The following is a 25,855-nucleotide window of genomic DNA, read 5'->3' on the forward strand; positions in this document are numbered from 1 at the left end:
CCAACATCTTGTAATCAGTGCACCATTCATGTCGACAAGCATGCCCAATACTGCCTTTATTGACTTGGCTATCTGTGTCGCTACTTTTAGTAAATAATACTTTGGCCCTTGGACCTTTCTGTTCTACCGCACTTCATAGAACCGTGTCATATACTGTGTAAGTCCTGCCCTGGTGTAACTCATCAAAATGTGTCATTTCACAACTGCCTATGTTCAATAAGAATGAAAGAGTGCTGAAAAAAATTACAAAGATGTTCAGACTTGAGGATCTGAGCTATAAGGAACGGTTGTATAGGTTAGGACTTTATTCCCTGGAACATAGGAGAATGAGGGGAGATTTGATAGAAGTGTGCAAAATTATGAGGGGTGTAGAGAGGGAAACTGCAAGCACGCATTTTCCACTGAGGTTGAGTGCGACTAGAACTAGAGGTCATGGGTTAAGGATGAAAGGTGAACAGTTTAAAGGGAATCTGAGGAGGAACAACTTAGCTCTGAGGGTAGTGAGAATGTAGAATGGGATGTCAGTGGAAGTAGTGTGTGTTGATCTGATTTCAACACTTAAGGAAAGTTTGGATAAATACGTGGGTGGGGGGGGGGGCGGGGTATGGAGGCCTTTGGTCCAGCGACGGGTTGATGGGACTAAGCAGAATAATTGTCTGGTATGAACTATTTGATCAGCAATATCGGTCTTGAATCATAACTGAAGTACATCACCATGAACTTACTCATTGTCTCTCTTAGCCCTTCCTGTGCGTTTCAAAAAAGAGCTTCAGAATAAGGAAGCTGAAGAGGACAGTACTGTCAATCTGCGATGTGAAATCTCAAAACCAGATGCCCCAGTGGAATGGAGAAAGGGATCAGTGGTGCTTCATCCAAGTGTGAAGTATGAAATGAAACAAAAGGGTTCCTGCGTGGAGTTGATCATTCATAGCCTAAAAGTTGAAGATGCTGGAGAGTATACCTGCGATTCAAGGGATCACAAAACATCAGGCTTTCTAAAAGTGAAGGGTATGGCAGTAACTATCTTTAATGACTAATTTATTCAGTTGTCTCAAAAGTTTTCATTCAGTACCTTATTGATCATTGTTAGTGAATGTGACCTTAGTTTAGCAATATGAATGATTATTTTTGACTTATCAAATTTGCAATGCAGCAAATTTTGAAAATCTGAATTGTAATATAATTTCCAGTCAATCTTCTTTTATTTTACATATGAGGATAAAATATATTCGGTTATAGACAATAGACAATAGGTGCAGAAGTAGACCATTCGGCCCCTCGAGTCTGCACCGCCATTCTGAGATCATGGCTGATCATTCTCTATCAATACCCAGTCCCTGCCTTGTCCCCATATCCCTTGATTCCCCTATCCATCAGATATCTATCCAGCTCCTTCTTGAAAGCATCCAGAGAATTGGCCTCCACCGTCTTCCGAGGCAGTGCATTCCACACCTCCACAACTCTCTGGGAGAAGAAGCTCTTCCTCAACTCTGTTTTAAATAACTGATCTCTTATTCTCAATCCATGCCCTCTGGTACTGGACTCTCCCAACATCTGGAACATATTTCCTGCCTCAATCCTATCAAATCCTTTAATTATCTTAAACGTTTCAATCAGATCCCCTCTCAATCTCCTCAATTCCAGCGTGTACAAGCCCAATCTCTCCAATCTCTCTGCGTAAGACAGCCCTGCCATCCCAGGAATCAACCTAGTGAATCTACGCTGCACTTCCTCAATTGCCAGAATGTCCTTCCTTAAACCTGGAGACCAAAACTGTACACAATATTCCAGGTGTGGTCTCACCAGGGCCCTGTACAAATGCAAAAGAACATCCTTGCTCTTGTATTCAATTCCCCTTGTAACAAAGGCCAACATTCCATTTGCCCTCTTCACTGCCTGTTGCACTTGCTCATTCACCTTCATTGACTGGTGAACTAGGACTCCTAGGTCTCTTTGCATTTCTCCCTTACCTAACTCGATACCGTTCAGACAATACTCTGCCCTCTTGTCCCAGCTTCCAAAGTGGATAACTTCACATTTATTCACATTGAATGACATCTGCCAAGTATCTACCTACTCACTCAGCCTATCCAAGTCTCCCTGTATTCTCCTAAAGTCCTCTTCGCATGTCACACTGCCACCCAGTTTAGTATCGTCAGCAAACTTGCTGATATAGTTTTCAATGCCCTCATCTAAATCATTGACATAAATCGTAAAGAGCTGTGGTCCCAATACAGAGCCCTGTGGTACCCCACTAGTCACCTCCAGCCAGTCTGAGAAACACCCATTCACTGCTACCCTTTGCTTTCTATCTGCCAACCAGTTTTCTATCCATGTTGAAACCCTGCCCCCAATGCCATGAGCTCTGATTTTACTCACCAATCTCCTATGTGGCACCTTATCGAATGCCTTCTGAAAATCTAGGTACACAACATCCACTGGCTTACCCTCGTCTAACATCCTTGTTACACCCTCAAAAAACTCCAACAGATTAGTTATAATTTAGTAATTATAAATTCTGCACTATAGTAAAACTTTACACTATTAAAATAGTAGAGCAAAACTCAATCTGGCAATCTAAAGATTTTTTTGTTACTGACCTGGCAAGTTCTCCACACGATTAAATATTATGCCAAGTAATAGTCAACATGCTTTAATAAGGTCGTAGAGTGATCGCATACAGCACAGAAAATTAGTTCCTTCGACCAACTTGTCAACTCCAACTAAGGTCCCTTCCTGAGCTAAGTTCCATTTGCTATCACCCTCTTGACCTTATGACTGTCCAAATGTCTTGTAAACTTTGTAATTGTAACCTCCTTCTACTATTTCCTGAAGCAGCTTATTCCACATGAAGCCCTCTTTTACTGGGCATCCCTTGAAATGCGTCTTGTTAGCCCCTCGCTAAAAGCCACTGGATTCCGTGGTGAGAATCACACCTTTCTCTAGCTTCGTATGTCTACGGTGTGTATGACTTTGGTCCTGCCCAATCTATGAGGTTGGGATGTCTCGCTCACCCAAACCCCAGTTTGAGTGAATGCTGTGTGATTTACTGCCCCCAGGCAATTACCCATTGGAAGAAATGACAGATCGAACACTGCATACAATGAATGAGAAGTATATTTGAGAATGTTGACTTAAGCAGACTGTTAATAAAGGAAAGAAACCAAAAAACAGAAAGGCCCATTACACTTAAACAGTCACATGTTCATGGTGGAGCTCAAATCTTGAACTTGTATGTAACTCAAGCACTGTACCCTTGGTCTGCATGAAAGCACAGATCACCTTCCGAAGGTTACTCGAAATCTTGAAAGGGAGTATTGGTCCTTCCTCCTTGAAGCCATTCAGTTCCACAAAGCACCTTTTGCCACAGGGACAGCATCCACCATCAGCTTCCCTCCTGTCCTCTCCCAGCTCCCACCACCAAAGGCTTGTCCACCTCGCATTCCCTGAAACTCACTCCCAACTCTACCATCCTGAGTGGCTGACACCATATTCCTGAGTTGAGAAGCAAAGCCTCTTATCTCCGCTCAAACCCAAACAAGGTGAAAGCAGAACAGACTGTTCTTACAGAAATGTTGAAATGAAGTACCTACAGCGTAGCAGTAAAAATCTTATCAAGGTGTTACACATGCATCCACCATTTTCTGTATGGAAAAACGTGCTTCTCAACTTGTCTTTAACTCTTAAATTTCTTGCCTTAAATGTATGCCCTCAAGTTTTCAGCTTTCCTCCCCTGTGTAAAAGACTGTGACCATTCTCTGAACTTCCCCTCCTGATTTTATAAATCTCAGTTCATGAGCTTCTTTTGTCCCAGGGGTCATAGTTCCATCTGATCTGGTCTCTCCTCATAACTCTGGCACACCAGTCTTACCATCCTTGTAAACCTGCTGTGCATGGTCTCCAAATGAATCACATTCTACCGTGCTAACTAGATCAGTGGACAATATGCCAGATCTGTGTCGCTACTTTTAGTAAATTATACTTTGGTCCTTACACCTTTCTGTTCTACAGAACTTCATAGAACCATGTCATTTACTGTGTAAGTCCTGCCCTGGTGTAACTTGTCAAAATATGTCACTTCACAACTGTCTGAGTTCTTTGAGATTGAAAGAATGCTGAAAACAATTGGAAGGGTGTTGCTAGGACTTGAGGACCTGAATTAAAAGGAACGGTTGTATAAGTTAGGACTTTATTAAATCTCCCCTCATTCTCCTTTGCTCCAGGGAATAGAGGTGTACAAAATTGAGAGCTGTAGATATGGTGAATGCAAGCAGACATTTTGCACTGAGGTTGGCTGAGACTAGAACTCGAGGTCATGGGTTAAGAATGAAAGGTGAAATGTTTAAAGGGAGTATGATGAGGAACTTCTTCATTCAGAGGATAATGAGTGTGTAGAACGGGCTGTCAGAGGAAGTAGTGTTTATTGATCTGATTTCAATATTTAAGTATAGTTTGGATAAATACTTGGGCAGGTGGGGTATGCAGGTCTGTTGTCCAGAGGCAAGTTGATGGGACTAGGCAGAGTAACAGTCTGGCATTGACTAGATGGGCAAAAAGGTCTGTTTCTGCGCTGTAGTGCTCCATGACTATGAATTCTACCTGTCATTCCTTTGCCTAGGTTCCGATTTGTTGTAGATCCTGTTGCGTCCTCGGACAATCTTTACTGTCAACAACACCAATTTTGTGAACATCTACTGACTTACTATTCAAACTACCTACATTCATTCCTAAATTATTAAAATATATGAGAGATGACGGGATATAATATTCTGTATTTGATCAGCAATATCGGTCTTGAATCATAACTGAAGTACATCACCATGAACTTACTCATTGTCTCTCTTAGCCCTTCCTGTGCGTTTCAAAAAAGAGCTTCAGAATAAGGAAGCTGAAGAGGACAGTACTGTCAATCTGCGATGTGAAATCTCAAAACCAGATGCCCCAGTGGAATGGAGAAAGGGATCTGTGGTGCTTCATCCAAGTGAGAAGTATGAAATGAAACAAAAGGGTTCCTGCGTGGAGTTGATCATTCATAGCCTAAAAGTTGAAGATGCTGGAGAGTATACCTGCGATTCAAGGGATCACAAAACATCAGGCTTTCTGAAAGTGAAGGGTATGGCAGTAAAGATCTTTAATGACTAATTTATTCAGTTGTCTCAAAAGTTTTCATTCAGTACCTTACTGATAATTGTTAGTAGTCCCCGTTTCCTTCAATGTGACCTTAATATTAGCAATATGGAATATTACTTTTGCTCTATCAAATTTGTAGTACAGCAATTTTTGAAAATCTGAATTGCAAGATAATTTCAAGTCAAACTTTTCTTCTGTTTTACAAACGGTACATATGAGGATAAAATATATTCAGTTATAATTTGGTAATTAGATATTCTGCACCAGATTAAAACTTTACAGTATTAAAATACTAGAGTAAAATTTAATCTGACACAGTAAAGATTTTTTCTGTTACTGACCTGGCAAGTTCTCCACACTGTTAAATATTTCACCAAGTAATATTCAAGTCATTTTAATAATGTCTTAGAGTCATCGCATACAGCACTTTGACCAATTTGTCAATGTCAACCAAGGTACTCTCCTGAGCTCGTTCTATTTACTATCACCCTCTTGACCTTATGAACATACAAATGTCCTGTAATCTCTGTAATTTTAACCCATTTCTATTATTTCCTGAAGCAGCTATTTCCATATCTCAATGGCCCGCTGCGTGGGAAAACATGTTTCTCAACTTGCCTTTAAATCTTAAATCTCTTGTCTTAAATTTGATCCCTCTATTTTTCAACTTTCCTTTCCTGTGAAAAAGACCGTGACCATTCTCCTATCTATGCCCTTCATGATTTTATAAATCTCTATCCATGAGCTTCTGTTGTTCCAGTGATCATAGTTCCATCTGATCTGGTCTTTCCTCATAAGTCTGGCACACCAATCTTAATAGCATCCTTGTGAACCTTTTCTGCATGGTACCCACCTTAGTCATGTTCTGCCATTGTGACTGGATCAGTGGACAATATGCCAGATAGAGACTCAGCAACATCTTGTACTCAGTGCACCATTCATGTTGGCAAGCATGCCCAATACTGCCTTCACTGGCTATCTGTGTAGCTACTTTTAGTAAATAATACTTTGGCCCTTGGACCTTTCTGTTCTACAGCACTTCATAGAACCATGTCATTTACTGTGTAAGTCCTGCCCTGGTGTAACTTGTCAAAATGTGTCATTTCACTACTGCCTGTGTTGAATAAGACTGAAAGAGTGCTCAAAAAAAAAATTACAATGATTTTCAAACTTGGGGATCTGAGCTAGAAGGAATTGTATAGGTTAGGATTATTCCCTGGAGCATAGGAGGATGAGGGGAGATTTGATAGAAGTATGCAAAATTATGAGGGGTGTAGAGAGGGAAAATGCAAGCACGTATTTTCCACTGAGGTTGGGTGCGAGTAGAACTAGAGGTCATGGGTTAAGGATGAAAGGTGAACTGTTTAAAGGGAATCTGAGGAGGAACAACTTCACTCTGAGGGTAGTGAGAATGTAGAATGGGATGTCAGTGTTGATCAGCAATATCGGTCTTAAATCATAACTGAAGTACATCACCATGAACTTACTCATTCTCTCTCTTAGCCCTTCCTGTGCGTTTCAAAAAAGAGCTTCAGAATAAGGAAGCTGAAGAGGACAGTACTGTCACTCTGCAATGTGAAATCTCAAAACCAGATGCCCCAGTGGAATGGAGAAAGGGATCTGTGGTGCTTCATCCAAGTGTGAAGTATGAAATGAAACAAAAGGGTTCCTGCGTGGAGTTGATCATTCATAGCCTAAAAGTTGAAGATGCTGGAGAGTATACCTGCGATTCAAGGGATCACAAAACATCAGGCTTTCTGAAAGTGAAGGGTATGGCAGTAACTATCTTTAATGACTAATTTATTCAGTTGTCTCAAAAGTTTTCATTCAGTACCTTACTGATAATTGTTAGTAGTCCCCGTTTCCTTCAATGTGACCTTAATATTAGCAATATGGAATATTACTTTTGCTCTATCAAATTTGTAGTACAGCAATTTTTGAAAATCTGAATTGCAAGATAATTTCAAGTCAAACTTTTCTTCTGTTTTACAAACGGTACATATGAGGATAAAATATATTCAGTTATAATTTGGTAATTAGATATTCTGCACCAGATTAAAACTTTACAGTATTAAAATACTAGAGTAAAATTTAATCTGACACAGTAAAGATTTTTTCTGTTACTGACCTGGCAAGTTCTCCACACGATTAAATATTATGCCAAGTAATAGTCAACATGCTTTAATAAGGTCGTAGAGTGATCGCATACAGCACAGAAAATTAGTTCCTTCGACCAACTTGTCAACTCCAACTAAGGTCCCTTCCTGAGCTAAGTTCCATTTGCTATCACCCTCTTGACCTTATGACTGTCCAAATGTCTTGTAAACTTTGTAATTGTAACCTCCTTCTACTATTTTCTGAAGCAGCTTATTCCACATGAAGCCCTCTTTTACTGGGCATCCCTTGAAATGCGTCTTGTTAGCCCCTCGCTAAAAGCCACTGGATTCCGTGGTGAGAATCACACCTTTCTCTAGCTTCGTATGTCTACGGTGTGTATGACTTTGGTCCTGCCCAATCTATGAGGTTGGGATGTCTCGCTCACCCAAACCCCAGTTTGAGTGAATGCTGTGTGATTTACTGCCCCCAGGCAATTACCCATTGGAAGAAATGACAGATCGAACACTGCATACAATGAATGAGAAGTATATTTGAGAATGTTGACTTAAGCAGACTGTTAATAAAGGAAAGAAACCAAAAAACAGAAAGGCCCATTACACTTAAACAGTCACATGTTCATGGTGGAGCTCAAATCTTGAACTTGTATGTAACTCAAGCACTGGACCCTTGGTCTGCATGAAAGCACAGATCACCTTCCGAAGGTTACTCGAAATCTTGAAAGGGAGTATTGGTCCTTCCTCCTTGAAACCATTCAACTCCACAAAGCACCATGGGCAACAGGGACAGCATGCACCATCAATCTCCTTCCAGTCCTGTCCCAGCTCCCACCACCAAAGGCTTGTCCACCTCGCATTCCCTGGAACTCAATCCCAACTCTACCATCCTGAGTGGCAGACACCACATTCCTGAGTTGAGAAGCAAAGCTTCTTGTTTTGGCTCAAACCCAAACAAGCTGAAAGCAGAACAGACTGTTCATACAGAAATGCTAAAATGAAGTACCTACAGAGTAGCAGTAAAAATCTTATCAAGGTGTTATACAAGCATCCACCATTTTCTGTATGGAAAAACTTGCTCCTCAACTTGTCTTTAAATCTTAAATTTCTTACCTTAAATGTATGCCCTCTAGTTTTTGGCTTTCCTCCCCCGTGTAAAAGACTGTGACCATTCTCTGAACTTCCCCTCCTGATTTTATAAATCTCAGTTCATGAGCTTCTTTTGTCCCAGGGGTCATAGTTCCATCTGATCTGGTCTCTCCTCATAACTCTGGCACACCAGTCTTACCATCCTTGTTAACCTGTTCTGCATGGTCTCCAACTGAATCACATTCTACCGTGCTGACTAGATCAGTGGACAATATGCCAGATAGAGACTCACCAACATCTTGACTAGATGGGCAAAAAGGTCTGTTTCTGTGCTGTAGTGCTCCATGTCTATGAATTCTACCTGTTGTTCCTTTGCCTAGGTTCCGATTTGTTGCAGATCCTGTTGGATCCTTGGACAATCTTCTTTACTGTCCCCCACAACAATTTTGTTATCATCCACTGACTTACTATTCAAACTACCTACATTCACTCCTAAATTATTAAAATATATGAGAGATGACAGGATACAATATTCTGTATTTGATCAGCAATATCATTCTTGAATCATAACTGAAGTACATCACCATGAACTTACTCATTGTCTCTCTTAGCCCTTCCTGTGCGTTTCAAAAAAGAGCTACAGAATAAGGAAGCTGAAGAGGACGGTACTGTCACTCTGCGATGTGAAATCTCAAAACCAGATGCCCCAGTGGAATGGAGAAAGGGATCTGTGGTGCTTCATCCAAGTGTGAAGTATGAAATGAAACAAAAGGGTTCCTGCGTGGAGTTGATCATTCATAGCCTAAAAGTTGAAGATGCTGGAGAGTATACCTGCGATTCAAGGGATCACAAAACATCAGGCTTTCTGAAAGTGAAGGGTATGGCAGTAACTATCTTTAATGACTAATTTATTCAGTTGTCTCAAAAGTTTTCATTCAGTACCTTACTGATAATTGTTAGTAGTCCCCGTTTCCTTCAATGTGACCTTAATATTAGCAATATGGAATATTACTTTTGCTCTATCAAATTTGTAGTACAGCAATTTTTGAAAATCTGAATTGCAAGATAATTTCAAGTCAAACTTTTCTTCTGTTTTACAAACGGTACATATGAGGATAAAATATATTCAGTTATAATTTGGTAATTAGATATTCTGCACCAGATTAAAACTTTACAGTATTAAAATACTAGAGTAAAATTTAATCTGACACAGTAAAGATTTTTTCTGTTACTGACCTGGCAAGTTCTCCACACGATTAAATATTATGCCAAGTAATAGTCAACATGCTTTAATAAGGTCGTAGAGTGATCGCATACAGCACAGAAAATTAGTTCCTTCGACCAACTTGTCAACTCCAACTAAGGTCCCTTCCTGAGCTAAGTTCCATTTGCTATCACCCTCTTGACCTTATGACTGTCCAAATGTCTTGTAAACTTTGTAATTGTAACCTCCTTCTACTATTTTCTGAAGCAGCTTATTCCACATGAAGCCCTCTTTTACTGGGCATCCCTTGAAATGCGTCTTGTTAGCCCCTCGCTAAAAGCCACTGGATTCCGTGGTGAGAATCACACCTTTCTCTAGCTTCGTATGTCTACGGTGTGTATGACTTTGGTCCTGCCCAATCTATGAGGTTGGGATGTCTCGCTCACCCAAACCCCAGTTTGAGTGAATGCTGTGTGATTTACTGCCCCCAGGCAATTACCCATTGGAAGAAATGACAGATCGAACACTGCATACAATGAATGAGAAGTATATTTGAGAATGTTGACTTAAGCAGACTGTTAATAAAGGAAAGAAACCAAAAAACAGAAAGGCCCATTACACTTAAACAGTCACATGTTCATGGTGGAGCTCAAATCTTGAACTTGTATGTAACTCAAGCACTGGACCCTTGGTCTGCATGAAAGCACAGATCACCTTCCGAAGGTTACTCGAAATCTTGAAAGGGAGTATTGGTCCTTCCTCCTTGAAACCATTCAACTCCACAAAGCACCATGGGCAACAGGGACAGCATGCACCATCAATCTCCTTCCAGTCCTGTCCCAGCTCCCACCACCAAAGGCTTGTCCACCTCGCATTCCCTGGAACTCAATCCCAACTCTACCATCCTGAGTGGCAGACACCACATTCCTGAGTTGAGAAGCAAAGCTTCTTGTTTTGGCTCAAACCCAAACAAGCTGAAAGCAGAACAGACTGTTCATACAGAAATGCTAAAATGAAGTACCTACAGAGTAGCAGTAAAAATCTTATCAAGGTGTTATACAAGCATCCACCATTTTCTGTATGGAAAAACTTGCTCCTCAACTTGTCTTTAAATCTTAAATTTCTTACCTTAAATGTATGCCCTCTAGTTTTTGGCTTTCCTCCCCCGTGTAAAAGACTGTGACCATTCTCTGAACTTCCCCTCCTGATTTTATAAATCTCAGTTCATGAGCTTCTTTTGTCCCAGGGGTCATAGTTCCATCTGATCTGGTCTCTCCTCATAACTCTGGCACACCAGTCTTACCATCCTTGTTAACCTGTTCTGCATGGTCTCCAACTGAATCACATTCTACCGTGCTGACTAGATCAGTGGACAATATGCCAGATAGAGACTCACCAACATCTTGACTAGATGGGCAAAAAGGTCTGTTTCTGTGCTGTAGTGCTCCATGTCTATGAATTCTACCTGTTGTTCCTTTGCCTAGGTTCCGATTTGTTGCAGATCCTGTTGGATCCTTGGACAATCTTCTTTACTGTCCCCCACAACAATTTTGTTATCATCCACTGACTTACTATTCAAACTACCTACATTCACTCCTAAATTATTAAAATATATGAGAGATGACAGGATACAATATTCTGTATTTGATCAGCAATATCATTCTTGAATCATAACTGAAGTACATCACCATGAACTTACTCATTGTCTCTCTTAGCGCTTCCTGTGCGTTTCAAAAAAGAGCTACAGAATAAGGAAGCTGAAGAGGACGGTACTGTCACTCTGCGATGTGAAATCTCAAAACCAGATGCCCCAGTGGAATGGAGAAAGGGATCTGTGGTGCTTCATCCAAGTGTGAAGTATGAAATGAAACAAAAGGGTTCCTGCGTGGAGTTGATCATTCATAGCCTAAAAGTTGAAGATGCTGGAGAGTATACCTGCGATTCAAGGGATCACAAAACATCAGGCTTTCTGAAAGTGAAGGGTATGGCAGTAACTATCTTTAATGACTAATTTATTCAGTGGTCTCAAAAGTTTTCATTCAGTACCTTACTGATAATTGTTAGTAGTCCCCGTTTCCTTGAATGTGACCTTAGTTTAGCAATATGAATGATTATTTTTGACTTATCAAATTTGCATTGCAGCAAATTTTGAAAATCTGAATTGTAAGATAATTTCTAGTCAAACTTCTTTTATTTTACATATGAGGATAAAATATATTCGGTTATAATTTAGTAATTATAAATTCTGCACTATAGTAAAACTACACTATTAAAATAGTAGAGCAAAACTCAATCTGGCAATCTAAAGATTTTTTTGTTACTGACCTGGCAAGTTCTCCACACGATTAAATATTATGCCAAGTAATAGTCAACATGCTTTAATAAGGTCGTAGAGTGATCGCATACAGCACAGAAAATTAGTTCCTTCGACCAACTTGTCAACTCCAACTAAGGTCCCTTCCTGAGCTAAGTTCCATTTGCTATCACCCTCTTGACCTTATGACTGTCCAAATGTCTTGTAAACTTTGTAATTGTAACCTCCTTCTACTATTTCCTGAAGCAGCTTATTCCACATGAAGCCCTCTTTTACTGGGCATCCCTTGAAATGCGTCTTGTTAGCCCCTCGCTAAAAGCCACTGGATTCCGTGGTGAGAATCACACCTTTCTCTAGCTTCGTATGTCTATGGTGTGTATGACTTTGGTCCTGCCCAATCTATGAGGTTGGGATGTCTCGCTCACCCAAACCCCGGTTTGAGTGAATGCTGTGTGATTTACTGCCCCCAGGCAATTACCCATTGGAAGAAATGACAGATCGAACACTGCATACAATGAATGAGAAGTATATTTGAGAATGTTGACTTAAGCAGACTGTTAATAAAGGAAAGAAACCAAAAAACAGAAAGGCCCATTACACTTAAACAGTCACATGTTCATGGTGGAGCTCAAATCTTGAACTTGTATGTAACTCAAGCACTGGACCCTTGGTCTGCATGAAAGCACAGATCACCTTCCGAAGGTTACTCGAAATCTTGAAAGGGAGTATTGGTCCTTCCTCCTTGAAACCATTCAACTCCACAAAGCACCATGGGCAACAGGGACAGCATGCACCATCAATCTCCTTCCAGTCCTGTCCCAGCTCCCACCACCAAAGGCTTGTCCACCTCGCATTCCCTGGAACTCAATCCCAACTCTACCATCCTGAGTGGCTGACACCACATTCCTGAGTTGAGAAGCAAAGCTTCTTGTTTTGGCTCAAACCCAAACAAGCTGAAAGCAGAACAGACTGTTCATACAGAAATGCTAAAATGAAGTACCTACAGAGTAGCAGTAAAAATCTTATCAAGGTGTTATACAAGCATCCACCATTTTCTGTACGGAAAAACTTGCTCCTCAACTTGTCTTTAAATCTTAAATTTCTTACCTTAAATGTATGCCCTCTAGTTTTTGGCTTTCCTCCCCCGTGTAAAAGACTGTGACCATTCTCTGAACTTCCCCTCCTGATTTTATAAATCTCAGTTCATGAGCTTCTTTTGTCCCAGGGGTCATAGTTCCATCTGATCTGGTCTCTCCTCATAACTCTGGCACACCAGTCTTACCATCCTTGTTAACCTGTTCTGCATGGTCTCCAACTGAATCACATTCTACCGTGCTGACTAGATCAGTGGACAATATGCCAGATCTGTGTCGCTACTTTTAGTAAATTATACTTTGGCCCTTAGACCTTTCTGTTCTACAGAACTTCATAGCACCATGTTATTTACTGTGTAAGTCCTGCCCTGGTGTAACTTGTCAAAATGTGTCACTTGATAACTGTCTGAGTTCTTTGAGATTGAAAGAATGCTGAAAACAATTGCAAGGATGTTGCAAGGACTTGAGGACCTGAGTTATAAGGAATGGTTGTATAGGTTAGGACTTTATCAAATCTCCCCTCATTCTCCTTTGCTCCAGGGAATAGAGGTGTACAAAATTGAGAGCTGTAGATATGGTGAATGCAAGCAGACATTTTGCACTGAGGTTGGCTGAGACTAGAACTCGAGGTCATGGTTTAAGAATGAAAGATGAAATGTTTAAAGGGAGTATGATGAGGAACTTCTTCATTCAGAGGATAATGAGTGTGTAGAACGGGCTGTCAGAGGAAGTAGTGTTTATTGATCTGATTTCAATATTTAAGTATAGTTTGGATAAATACTTGGGCAGGTGGGGTATGCAGGTCTGTTGTCCAGAGGCAAGTTGATGGGACTAGGCAGAGTAACAGTCTGGCATTGACTAGATGGGCAAAAGAGGTCTGTTTCTGTGCTGCAGTGCTCCATGACTATGAATTCTAGCTGTCATTCATTCGCCTAGGTTCCGATTTGTTGTAGATCCTGTTGCGTCCTCGGACAATCTTTACTGTCACCAACACCAATTTTGTGAACATCTACTGACTTACCATTCAAACTACCTACATTCACTCCTAAATTATTAAAATATGTGAGAGATGACGGGATATAATATTCTGTATTTGATCAGCAATATCGGTCTTGAATCATAACTGAAGTACATCACCATGAACTTACTCATTGTCTCTCTTAGCCCTTCCTGTGCGTTTCAAAAAAGAGCTTCAGAATAAGGAAGCTGAAGAGGACAGTACTGTCAATCTGCGATGTGAAATCTCAAAACCAGATGCCCCAGTGGAATGGAGAAAGGGATCTGTGGTGCTTCATCCAAGTGTGAAGTATGAAATGAAACAAAAGGGTTCCTGCGTGGAGTTGATCATTCATAGCCTAAAAGTTGAAGATGCTGGAGAGTATACCTGCGATTCAAGGGATCACAAAACATCAGGCTTTCTGAAAGTGAAGGGTATGGCAGTAAAGATCTTTAATGACTAATTTATTCAGTTGTCTCAAAAGTTTTCATTCAGTACCTTACTGATAATTGTTAGTAGTCCCCTTTTCCTTCATTGTGACCTTAGTATTAGCAATATGGAATATTACTTTTGCTCTATCAAATTTGCAGTACAGCAATTTTTGAAAATCTGAATTGCAAGATAATTTCAAGTCAAACTTTTCTTCTGTTTTACATATGAGGATAAAATATATTCGGTTATAATTTGGTAATTAGATATTCTGCACCAGATTAAAACTTTACACTATTAAAATACTAGAGTAAAATTTAATCCGACACAGTAAAGATTTTTACTGTTACTGACCTGGCAAGTTCTCCACACTGTTAAATATTTCACCAAGTAATATTCAAATCATTTTAATAATGTCATAGAGTCATCGCATACAGCACTTTGACCAACTTGTCAATGTCAACCAAGGTACTCTCCTGAGCTCGTTCTATTTACTATCACCCTCTTGACCTTATGAACATACAAATGTCCTGTAATCTCTGTAATTTTAACCCATTTCTATTATTTCCTGAAGCAGCTATTCCATATATCCATGGCCTGCTGCGTGGGAAAACATGTTTCTCAACTTGCCTTTAAATCTTAAATCTCTTGTCTTAAATTTGTGCCCTCTATTTTTCAACTTTTCTTTCCTGTAAAAAAGACCGTGACCATTCTCCTATCTATGCCCTTCATGATTTTATAAATCTCTATCCATGAGCTTCTGTTGTTCCAGTGATCATAGTTCCATCTGATCTGGTCTTTCCTCATAAGTCTGGCACACCAATCTTAATAGCATCCTTGTGAACCTTTTCTGCATGGTACCCACCTTAGTCATGTTCTTCCATTGTGACTGGATCAGTGGACAATATGCCAGATAGAGACTCACCAACATCTTGACTAGATGGGCAAAAAGGTCTGTTTCTGTGCTGTAGTGCTCCATGACTATGAATTCTACCTGTCGTTCCTTTGCCTAGGTTCCGATTTGTTGCAGATCCTGTTGGATCCTCGGACAATCTTCTTTACTGTCCCCCACAACAATTTTGTTATCATCCACTGACTTACTATTCAAACTACCTACATTCACTCCTAAATTATTAAAATATATGAGAGATGACGGGATATAATATTCTGTATTTGATCAGCAATATCATTCTTGAATCATAACTGAAGTACATCACCATGAACTTACTCATTGTCTCTCTTAGCCCTTCCTGTGCGTTTCAAAAAAGAGCTACAGAATAAGGAAGCTGAAGAGGACGGTACTGTCACTCTGCGATGTGAAATCTCAAAACCAGATGCCCCAGTGGAATGGAGAAAGGGATCTGTGGTGCTTCATCCAAGTGTGAAGTATGAAATGAAACAAAAGGGTTCCTGCGTGGAGTTGATCATTCATAGCCTAAAAGTTGAAGATGCTGGAGAGTATACCTGCGATTCAAGGGATCACAAAACATCAGGCTTTCTGAAAGTGAAGGGTATGGCAGTAACTATCTTTAATGACTAATTTATTCTGTCGTCTCAAACATTTTCATTCAGTACCTTATTGATAATTGTTAGTAGTGCTCTTTTCCTTCAATGTAACCTTATGGAATATGGAATATTACTTCCGCACTATCAAATTTGCAATGCAGCAAATTTTGAAAATCTGAATTGTAAGATAATTTCTAGTCAAACTTTTCTTCTGTTTTACAAACGGTACATATGAGGATAAAATATATTCAGTTATAATTTGGGAATTAGATATTCTACTCCAGAATAAAACTTTACACTATTAAAATACTAGAGCAAAATTTAATCTGGCACTGTAAAGATTTTTTCTGTTACTGACCTGGCAAGTTCTCCACACTGTTAAATATTTCACCAAGTAATATTCAAGTCATTTTAATAATGTCATAGAGTCATCGCATACAGCACAGAATGCTAAGACCTTTGACCAACTTGTCAATGTCAACCAAGGTACTCTCCTGAGCTAGTTGTATTTGCTATCACTCTCTTGACCTTAACGTACAAATGTCTTGTAATCTCTGTAATTGTAACCCACCTCTATTATTTCCTGAAGCAGCTATTCCATATATCCATGGTCTGCTGTGTGGGAAAACATGTTGCTCAATTTGCCTTTCTATTTTTCAACTTTTCTTTCGTGTGGAAAAAGACCATGACCATTCTCCTATCTATGCCCTTCATAATTTTATAAATCTCTGTCCATGAGCTTCTGTTGTTCCAGTGATCATAATTCCAACTGATCCGGTCTCTCTTAATAACTACCACACCAGTCATAATAGCAACCTTGTGAACCTTTTCTGCATGGTACCCACCTTAGTCATGTTCTTCCATTGTGACTAGATCAGTGGACAATATGCCGGATAGAGTCTCACCAACTTCTTGTCCTCTGTGCACCATTCATGTTGACAAGCATGTCCAATACCGTCTTCACTGACTTGGCTATCTGTGTCGCTACTTTTAGTAAATAATACATTGGCCCTTGGACCTTTCTGTTCTCCAGCACTTCATAGAACCATGTCATTTACTGTGTAAGTCCTGGCCTGGTGTAACTTGTCAAAATGTGTAATTTCACAACTGCCTATGTTGAATAAGAATGAAAGAGTGCGGAAAAAAAATTACAAGGATGTTCAGACTTGAGGACCTGAGCTATAAGGAACGGTTGTATAGGTTAGGACTTTATTCCCTGGAGCATAGGAGAATGAGGGGAGATTTGATAGAAGTGTGCAAAATTATGAGGGGTGTAGAGAGGGAAAATGCAAGCACACATTTTCCACTAGAGGTCATGGGTTAAGGATGAAAGGTGAACTGTTTAAAGGGAACCTGAGGAGGAACAACTTCACTCTGAGGGTTGTGAGAATATAGAATGGGATGTCAGCCAAAGTAGTTTGTGTTGATCTGATTTCAACATGTAAGGGAAGTTTGGGCAGGAGGGGTATGGAGGCTTATCGTCCAGAGACATGTTGATGGGACTAAGCAGTATAACAATCTGGCATGGAATATTTGATCAGCAATATCATTCTTGAATCATAATTGAAGTACATCACCATGAACTTACTCATTGTCTCTCTTAGCCCTTCCTGTGCGTTTCAAAAAAGAGCTTCAGAATAAGGAAGCTGAAGAGGACTGTACTGTCACTCTGCAATGTGAAATCTCAAAACCGGATGCCCCAGTGGAATGGAGAAAGGGATCTGTGGTGCTTCATCCAAGTGAGAAGTATGAAATGAAACAAAAGGGTTCCTGTGTGGAGTTGATCATTCATAGCCTAAAAGTTGAAGATGCTGGAGAGTATACCTGCGATTCAAGGGATCAGAAAACATCAGGTTTTCTAAAAGTGAAAGGTATTAACGCAAGCATCTTTAATGACAAATTTATTTTCAGTCATTTCCAAAGATATCATTCAGCACCTGATCAAAAATATTTCCTTCAATATAACTGTGGTATTAGCAATGTTATAATATTCCTTTTGTCATTATCAAAATTGCATGGAAGGAAATTTTGGGAGATCAAACAATGCACAATACTTCTTAATCAATGTTTAGCTTTTATTTTGCAGATTAGATTGAAATATACTTGAAGATAATTTGATAATTATTGTGCACCTCAATAGAATTGCATTAATCTGGCAGCCTCAGGATTTTGATGGCACTGAACTGACAGGTTCTCTAGTCTGTTAGATATTACACTGAGTAATACACCATCATGTTATTAATTCACTTATTTTTATATGTTCGACAGCTGCGCAATTAATTTTCCAAACACTTTATATTTAAGGAGATCATTAAAAAACAGAACCTCAGTAATTTTAAAAGGACGGGGAATTGGATCTCATGAAATTTAAAATGTGCAGGGGAACATAGTCCCAGTAAATTTAAACAAGCACGGAAGACAGTGTCCTGCTAAGTTTAAAATGACGACAGGAAATAATGTCAGCAGAGAATTTAAATACAATACAATAAACAGAACAGATGAACCAAGTACTGAAATAATTGGATTTCTAAAAAATGGGATAATGCACAGTACTGTGCAAAAGGCTTAAGCACCCTAGATTTTTTATATGGTTTCAAATGGTATGGCCTCTACAGAGCCCTGAACTCAATGTTATTGAAGCTGTCCATGATTATCCAGAGAGGCAGAAGCAAGTGAGACAGCCAAAGTCTGCAGAAGTTCTCCAAGATACTTGAAACAACCTACCAGTCGATTTTCTTATAAAATTGCACAACAGTGTACCTAAGAGAATTAATGAAGTTTTAAAGGGAAAGGGTAGTTACACCAAATATTGATTTGATTTAGTTTATTTACTGCTTACAGCTCTTTATAGTAATTTTTGTGATATTTAGAAACTTAACCAAAATTTTTGAAAGCATCTTCACTTTAAGGAATTCTTTTACATATGCCTAAGACCTTTGCACAGTATTGTATACACAGTATATATATTGAATTATTAATGCGGTAGTTATCCAGAAACAAAATATCTGCTGCGACGTACTTAATGAAATCAAAAGAAACAATAGTAATTGACAAGTTACCTTGTTATACTTGATTGGCTCAAATGATTTTCAGAAGTAGGTAAATTGTTCCTGAAATCTTGACATCCTTTTGTTTGCCTGACAAAAAACTATCAACATGCAGGAAAGAGGAAATTTGTCAGTCTGCCTGTAGATATTAAGAAATTTATCATTTTAGAATTGAGGAAAATCTTTTGTAGCTAGCAAGACCTCACAGTAGAGTAGAGCTACTAGGACTTGATGTTTCAATCCCAATGATAAAGTCGGCACTCTCGATGTTGGCAGTAGGCTTGGGGTGGTGACGAGGAGGGTAGCTACTTCATCGGGGTCATCAGGTGGGCACCCTAGCTTCTTTGACATTTCGTTGATAAGCCCACAACATCTCCAGAGGGCTCAACGGTGCTACCTGGCATCCCAGATACATCCCTGCCCCTCAGTTCCATACCCTCCTGTCTTCATCTTGCAGCCCAGTTATTGTCTTTCCTTTTAATCCAAATCCAATTGCTGCTTTGCTCTGCTGAGTTTGACAAGGATTTGATTGCTTGTTGGAGGGAGACATCCCTCACCCCCACCTTCTTCAATAGACTGGTTGTAGATGTAGCAACGAATCCCCTACATCCCACTTCTACAGGGAAAATCTTGGTCTTCCAGCCATTCTGAGCAGCTTCAGTTGCCAGTTCAGAGTACTTGGTCTTTTTCCTCTCATAAGCTTCTTCAACACCATCTTCCCATGGTACTGTCAATTCCACAACATATGCCAGCTTGGCTGTTGTGGACCACAGGACTATGTCTGGCCAGAGTGTTGTAACCGCAATGTCTGGGGGAAACACAAGCTTTTTCTCCAAGTCCACGTCCATTTTCCAATCCCTAGCAACATGCAGAATGCTTATATCCTTTGATGTTACCTGGTGCTCTGGAGGTTGGTCTGCTGGTACAAATTGTGTAATGTGGATATTTCCTGCAGATGTTTGTGGGAGAGCGTTTACGGTGGTTTGCCTCTGTTCCAAGATTGATGCCAGATCCCTACATCTCCCAGATGTCACGCCAGCTGAGTTTTCTCTTTTCCAGGCTCTCCCAATTAGTCCATTGGCCCTGCTTGGCCATTGAAATGGCTCTGGCGTATCATTTCGCCTCCTCTTGTCTCCTCACCTCCTCCACCACAAGCTGTCTCTTCTGCACTGATGTTGCTTTGTGCCATTGAGGAGCCTTTGGGACGAGCTCGAGACCGGCTCTCCCATGTTGGAATTGGCCAACCACATCCCTGAAGTGAAGAGCAGACCTAGCACTCTGAACGGCTTCAGATGGGGTCCACTTCCTCCCCGTTGCCACACGGGGGGGGGGGGGGGACGCTGTTCGAATAACAGAATCTTCAGATTCAGTGAGGGTAATGACCAACCTTGCTTCGGTGCATTTGTATCCTTCCACAAGACTTGTAATTGGTAATTCCAATTTTCCATTCCCGTACAGTCCAACAGGACTTAAGCATCATAAGATATTAAGAAATTTATCATTTTAGAATTGAGGAAAATCTTTTGTAGCCAGCAAGACCTCACGCATTTATTAGGGACTTTAAATGCTTTTGAGTGTTCACAAAACCCAGGTGCATTTAAATCATCGTTAAAAAGCAATCAAACTCTTAATGATTGTAAAAAAGGTTTTCACAGAATCATATAGAACCATACAGTATAGAAAGAGGGCCTTTAGCTCATCATCTACACTAAGTACTATCAAGAACCCATCAACCTGAATACCGTTTTCTCGCACTTAGCCCATAGCCCACTCGGTAATTCAGATGGGTAAGAAAAACATCTTCTCAAATCCCTCTGCATTACTTTAAACCTATGCTCATTGGTTTGTACCAAGAGTAAGAAACTTAGCCTATCCAGTCTCTTTTCCAAAGTGAAGCACTTTCCCTGGGTGACATCCTAATGAGTTGCTTCTACATTTCACCAGTATAGTCCTGTCCTTCCAATAGCATACAGTTTGTATTCCAGCTGTAGTAACCTTTTTATAATGGTTTGTGTTTGCAAATGACCCCAAAAATTGATGTAATGAACAATATTATCAAAGATTTCAACAGGATCTAGATCACCTGGAAAAGTGGGCTAAGGAATAGCAAATGGTACCTAATCTGGACAAATGCAAAGGGTTGCATTTTGGGAAGTTAAACCAGGGCGATGAAGAAAGTGTTTGGCACACTTCCACTCATTGGTTGGTGCATTGACTATAAGGATGTCATGTTGCAGCTGTACATGATGTTGGTTAGACCAGATCACAAGTCTTGTATGCCGTACTGTTTGCTAGTTATAGGAAGGATGTCATTAAGCTGAAAAGGGTGCAGAAAAGAGTCACAGGGATCTGGCCAGGTCTGGCATTTGAGTGATGAGGAAAAACTGGATAGGCTAGACTGCTTTCCCAGGGTTGTAGCAGGCTGTTGTGTGTATGGAAAGAGCTGCCAAAGGAAGTGGTGGGCCGAATTTAAAAAAGTATTTAGACAGGTTCATGGATAAGAAAGCTTTACAGGGAAATGGGCCAAATACAGGTGTGAGACTAGCTGAAATTGATAACTTAGTCAGCATGGACAGGTTGGCCAAAGGGTTAATTTCCATGCTACATGACCCTGTGAAGCTACACTGTAACACTTATTCTTGTATTCTTCATGCCAGCTGATACAGGCATCATTCCCATATGCCTCCTTCACTACCTTCAGGGATAGTTGGATTTGTACATCAAAGACCACCTACTTTTCCATACTCCTTAGTGCTTTACCATTCAATGTGTGTGTTCTACCCCGACTAATCCCCCAAAAATATATCACATCATATTTACAGGATTAAATTCCATCTACTATTACTCAAACACAAGGAAATCTTCAGATGCTGGAAATTCAGGCAACACACACAAAATGCTGGTGGAACGCAGTAGGCCAGGCAGCATTCATAGGAAGAAGTGCAGTCGACATTTTGCGCCGAGACCCTTCGTTAGGACTTATTGAAAGAAGAGATAGTAAGAGATTTGAAAGTGGAAGGGGAAGGGGGAGATCCAAAATGATAGGAGAAGACAGGAGGGGGGGATTGATGCAGTGCATAGTCATTAGGAACTTACTAATCATGCCACACACATTCAGATCAAAACGTAATGAATATTACAATCAGTAGAGATCCCAGTAGTACACTACTGGTACAGAGGAGTTGTCAGAGGTATGTTTTTAATGGAGAAAGTGGTGAGTGCGTAGAATGGGCTGCCAGTGATGGTGGTGGAGGCAGATACGATAGGGTCTTTTAAGAGGCTCCTGGTTAGGTACGTGGAGCTTAGAAAAATAGAGAGCTGTGGGTAACCGTAGGTAATTTCTAAAGTACATACATGTTCGGCACAGCATTGTGGGCTGAAGGGCCTGTATTGTGCTGTAAGTTTTCTGTTTCCTCGTCGCTTTTATTGGTGAACAATGGAAGCTTTAATCGGTGAAATGGAGTTGAACATTGGCTTGTGCACTGTCCTGCTGCCTGCCCTCCATGAGGTTCACTCACATTGCCTCTGCCTCCTGGAATCTTCTTGGAGACTGCAAGGAGCTGGAACACCCAAACACCCAAACATCCAAACAGCAAATCACAGGCTCCAACAGTTCCAGAATCACATTCAAGATGAAAAACAAAAGTTTTGAGACCTAAAAGAAGTGAAATATGTGGTTTCATGATCTATCCAGAAGGTGTCAACCAAAAGAGTGTTGTATGCAGGTGCCATTTTGACTGGAAGTTTATGCAATGTTGTTGCAGTTCCTAAGCTAAGTCAAACTAAGAAGAGGTTCAGTGGATAGATTTTCCTATCATAAATCTTAAGAAACTCTGCATATTTGTTCTTTATTACAACATTCCAAGATATGTTCAGACATGAAGCATACCATGTGTTCATAGATCCCTCTTTAAGTCTGAATTGTTGGAGGCATTGAGTGGGGATTAGAGGGTTAAGTGCCATCAGCTGGATGTGACGGTCCTAGCAAGTTCTGACTCATTGGAAAGTCATCTTTTAATTTTAATTTGTGCAGAGTGTGGAATTATATAAATGTGCGTGTACAGTATAAAGAAGTATTACAAAACATGCATTTAATGAAGTTTCCAGAAAAAAACTGAAGTTTCATAAATTCTGCCTGCTATTAGCCATCTGGTATTAATACTAAGTGATCAGTCGAGAATTGGATGACAGAAATGATCAACTTTAAAGAAAGAAGCAGCTTATTTGTTACAATAGAAATTTATGTTATCAAATTGTTCCAGTCAACAACTGGAGAAGTAATATTTATAAATGTTAGCAGAATCTTGAAATTAAATTGCTTTTTATTTTCTTGCTAAGTTTATTTGAAATTTCAGAGTATTCAATTTTCCCTTTTGAAAACAAAGTTCATCATTCATGAATTAAATCCCTCTTTCTTAGCCCTTCCTGTGCTTTTCAAACTAAGGCTTCAAAACAAAGAAGCTGAAGAGGGTTCTACTGGTGTTCTGCACTGTGAGATAACTAAACCAGATGTCCAAGTGGAGTGGAGGAAAGGGGCTATGGTACTTCATCCAAGTGAGAAACATGAAATAAAGCAAAGGGGTTCCCATGTTGAATTACTTATTCATAATTTAAAACCTGAAGATGCTGGAAAATATACCTGTCTGACAAGGGACCAAGAAACAAGTGCATCTTTAAAAGTGAAAGGTAAGATACTGATCATTACTTACTAAAGTTTCATTCTTAAGTTTAATAGAATCAGGTTTAATATCACTGATGTATGTCATGAAATATGTTTTGTAGCAGCATTACAGTGCAATGCATAAATACTATAAATTACAATAAGAAATATATTTAAATTAAGTAAGTAGGACAAAATGAGCAAAAATTGTGAGATAGCTTTCATGGGTTGGTTCATTGTCCATCTAAAAATCTGATGGAGGCAGGGTAGAAGCTTTCACTAAAATATGATATGTGAATTTGAGATGGATACAGTTTCAACCGTATTTATTATCTGTAAATAAAAAGCTGCAAGGGATGCTGAATATTGTCTCATATTTTTGAAATTATTTAGGAATATAGACAGAGCTATTAATTTTCCTCCTGTAGCTTGAAAGAAGTCTACAATGTCTGCACTGCAAGGCCAAAGATTCTCTTGGAAGACCTGAAGTATTCGTGGTTTGAATGTAAATCATTAGATGCAGCTACCAAACAGATGCCCTGCTTAGCATCTTGTGGGTTGAGCAAAGATGGAAAATCACCTGCCTCTTGTGCTAAGCTGCATTTAGCTCTTTTAAAAATACATTGGGACTTCACTCAGTTTTCAGATTGAGTTCTCAGGAATGATAGCATTAGTGGAATTATTGCTGAAGAGAGTCGTTATTGCAGTGAAGGAAGAAACTTTATTCAGAATGACAGGGCAGTGCAGGGGTTAGTGCTGTCTTCACACTATTCCAGTGATCTGGGTTTAATCCTGACTTCAAGCACTGTCTTCGTGGAGTTTCCACCTTCTCCCTGTGTTGCCTTGGGGTGTTCTGATTTCTATCACATCCTTCTGATGGGTTAATTGGAAATAATGTGAACGGTTTGCAGCAGAATTTGCTTGAAGCAAGGGGAATGCACTAACTAGTATATATTTGAATTGATCAAATGATCTCTTGTTTTGTAAGAGCATATTATAAAATATGGGAATTGAAGACATATAAAGATTAGCTTTGAAACATACAGTGGAATGTTTTGTTTGCATCAAATTAAATTAGCAAGGATTGTGCTGAGTCACCATGCTTCTGGGACCAACATAGCAAGCCCAGAACTCACTAACCCTAACCTTAATGTCTTTGCATGTGAGAGGAAACCAGAATCTGTTGGAAACATGCCCAATCATGGGGAGAACATACAAAGTCACAAGAAATTCTGAAGATGCTGGAAATCCAAAGCAATACACACAGAATGCTGGAGGAACTCTGGGTTCCATAGAAATGAACAAATAGTCGATGTTTGGGCCAGGACCCATCTTCAGGACTGGAAAGGAAGGGTGAAGACACCAGAATAAAAAGGTGGTTGGGAGGGGAAGGAGGATAGCTGAAAGGTAATAGGTGAAGCCAGGCAGGTAAGATGGGTAAAGGGCTGGAGAGAAAGGGATCTGATAGGAGAAGTGAGTGGACCATAGGAGAAAAGGAAGGAGGACGGGTAGTAAGGGGAGGAGATAGGCAGGTGAGGAAAGGTAAGATGCCAGTGGGGATCTTGCACTTTTCCCTCACTGTTAATTCTTCCCAACATGTGTTCATATGATGAAATCTTAACGATTTCCTCAGTCCCTTCCCTCACAGTGGGACATCTGGATGTTTTCCAGTCTTGCAATATAATTCTTGCAGCTGTGATGAGAACCACCTTTAAAATAGTAAATTTGTAGATTTGTCATTGTTTACATTAGGTATCATTGTCCTATCACCCAGGAGACAAAGCCGTGGGCACAAGGGCAGTGTGGAACCCGACCAATTCCCCAACAAATCAAGAACTTTCCACCAAAATGGACGAACCATGGAACACTCCCAAATCATGTGAAAATATGTGCCCACCTCATCTTTACATTTCCAGCATAAATGATTATCAACAATCCCCATTTTGTAGAATCTAGTTGGTGTCAAATAATAGCTGTGTACTATCTTATACTGAATAAATTTCCCTCTGGCTTCCCTAATATGTCTACCCACATTTGATAAAATATTTGACCACTCATTATCTTCAATATCGCTTCCAAGATCCTTCTGCCGTACTGCTTTTGAGATTGTTACACGGTTCACCCACAGAGTGCTTGAACATTTTATAAAACACTGATGCTTTCTGAACTTCTTGTGGTAGTGTAAGGTATTCAGTTAAAGGGTTACTTTGTGGGCCACCTGTGGTGAACTACATATACCTGTCTGGACACGCCCCCCCCCCCCCCCCCCCGCTG

The 25,855-nt window shown here is 40.0% G+C and overlaps 1 protein-coding gene across 1 annotated transcript in view; it reads left to right on the forward strand.

The window, feature by feature from the left end:
- obscnb (obscurin, cytoskeletal calmodulin and titin-interacting RhoGEF b) overlaps positions 1 to 25,855 on the forward strand; it is a 533,110-nt gene that overhangs the window by 205,338 nt on the left and 301,917 nt on the right. Inside the window, 9 exon segments of the mRNA XM_059971780.1 lie at positions 742 to 1,008; positions 4,847 to 5,113; positions 6,634 to 6,900; positions 8,942 to 9,208; positions 11,250 to 11,516; positions 14,107 to 14,373; positions 15,613 to 15,879; positions 17,479 to 17,745; positions 23,341 to 23,607. Of these exon segments, the coding sequence (XP_059827763.1) occupies positions 742 to 1,008; positions 4,847 to 5,113; positions 6,634 to 6,900; positions 8,942 to 9,208; positions 11,250 to 11,516; positions 14,107 to 14,373; positions 15,613 to 15,879; positions 17,479 to 17,745; positions 23,341 to 23,607 (2,403 nt within the window).

The sequence above is a fragment of the Hypanus sabinus genome, chromosome 6 (assembly GCF_030144855.1).
Source record: "Hypanus sabinus isolate sHypSab1 chromosome 6, sHypSab1.hap1, whole genome shotgun sequence".
In the NCBI taxonomy this organism is placed as follows: domain Eukaryota; kingdom Metazoa; phylum Chordata; class Chondrichthyes; order Myliobatiformes; family Dasyatidae; genus Hypanus; species Hypanus sabinus.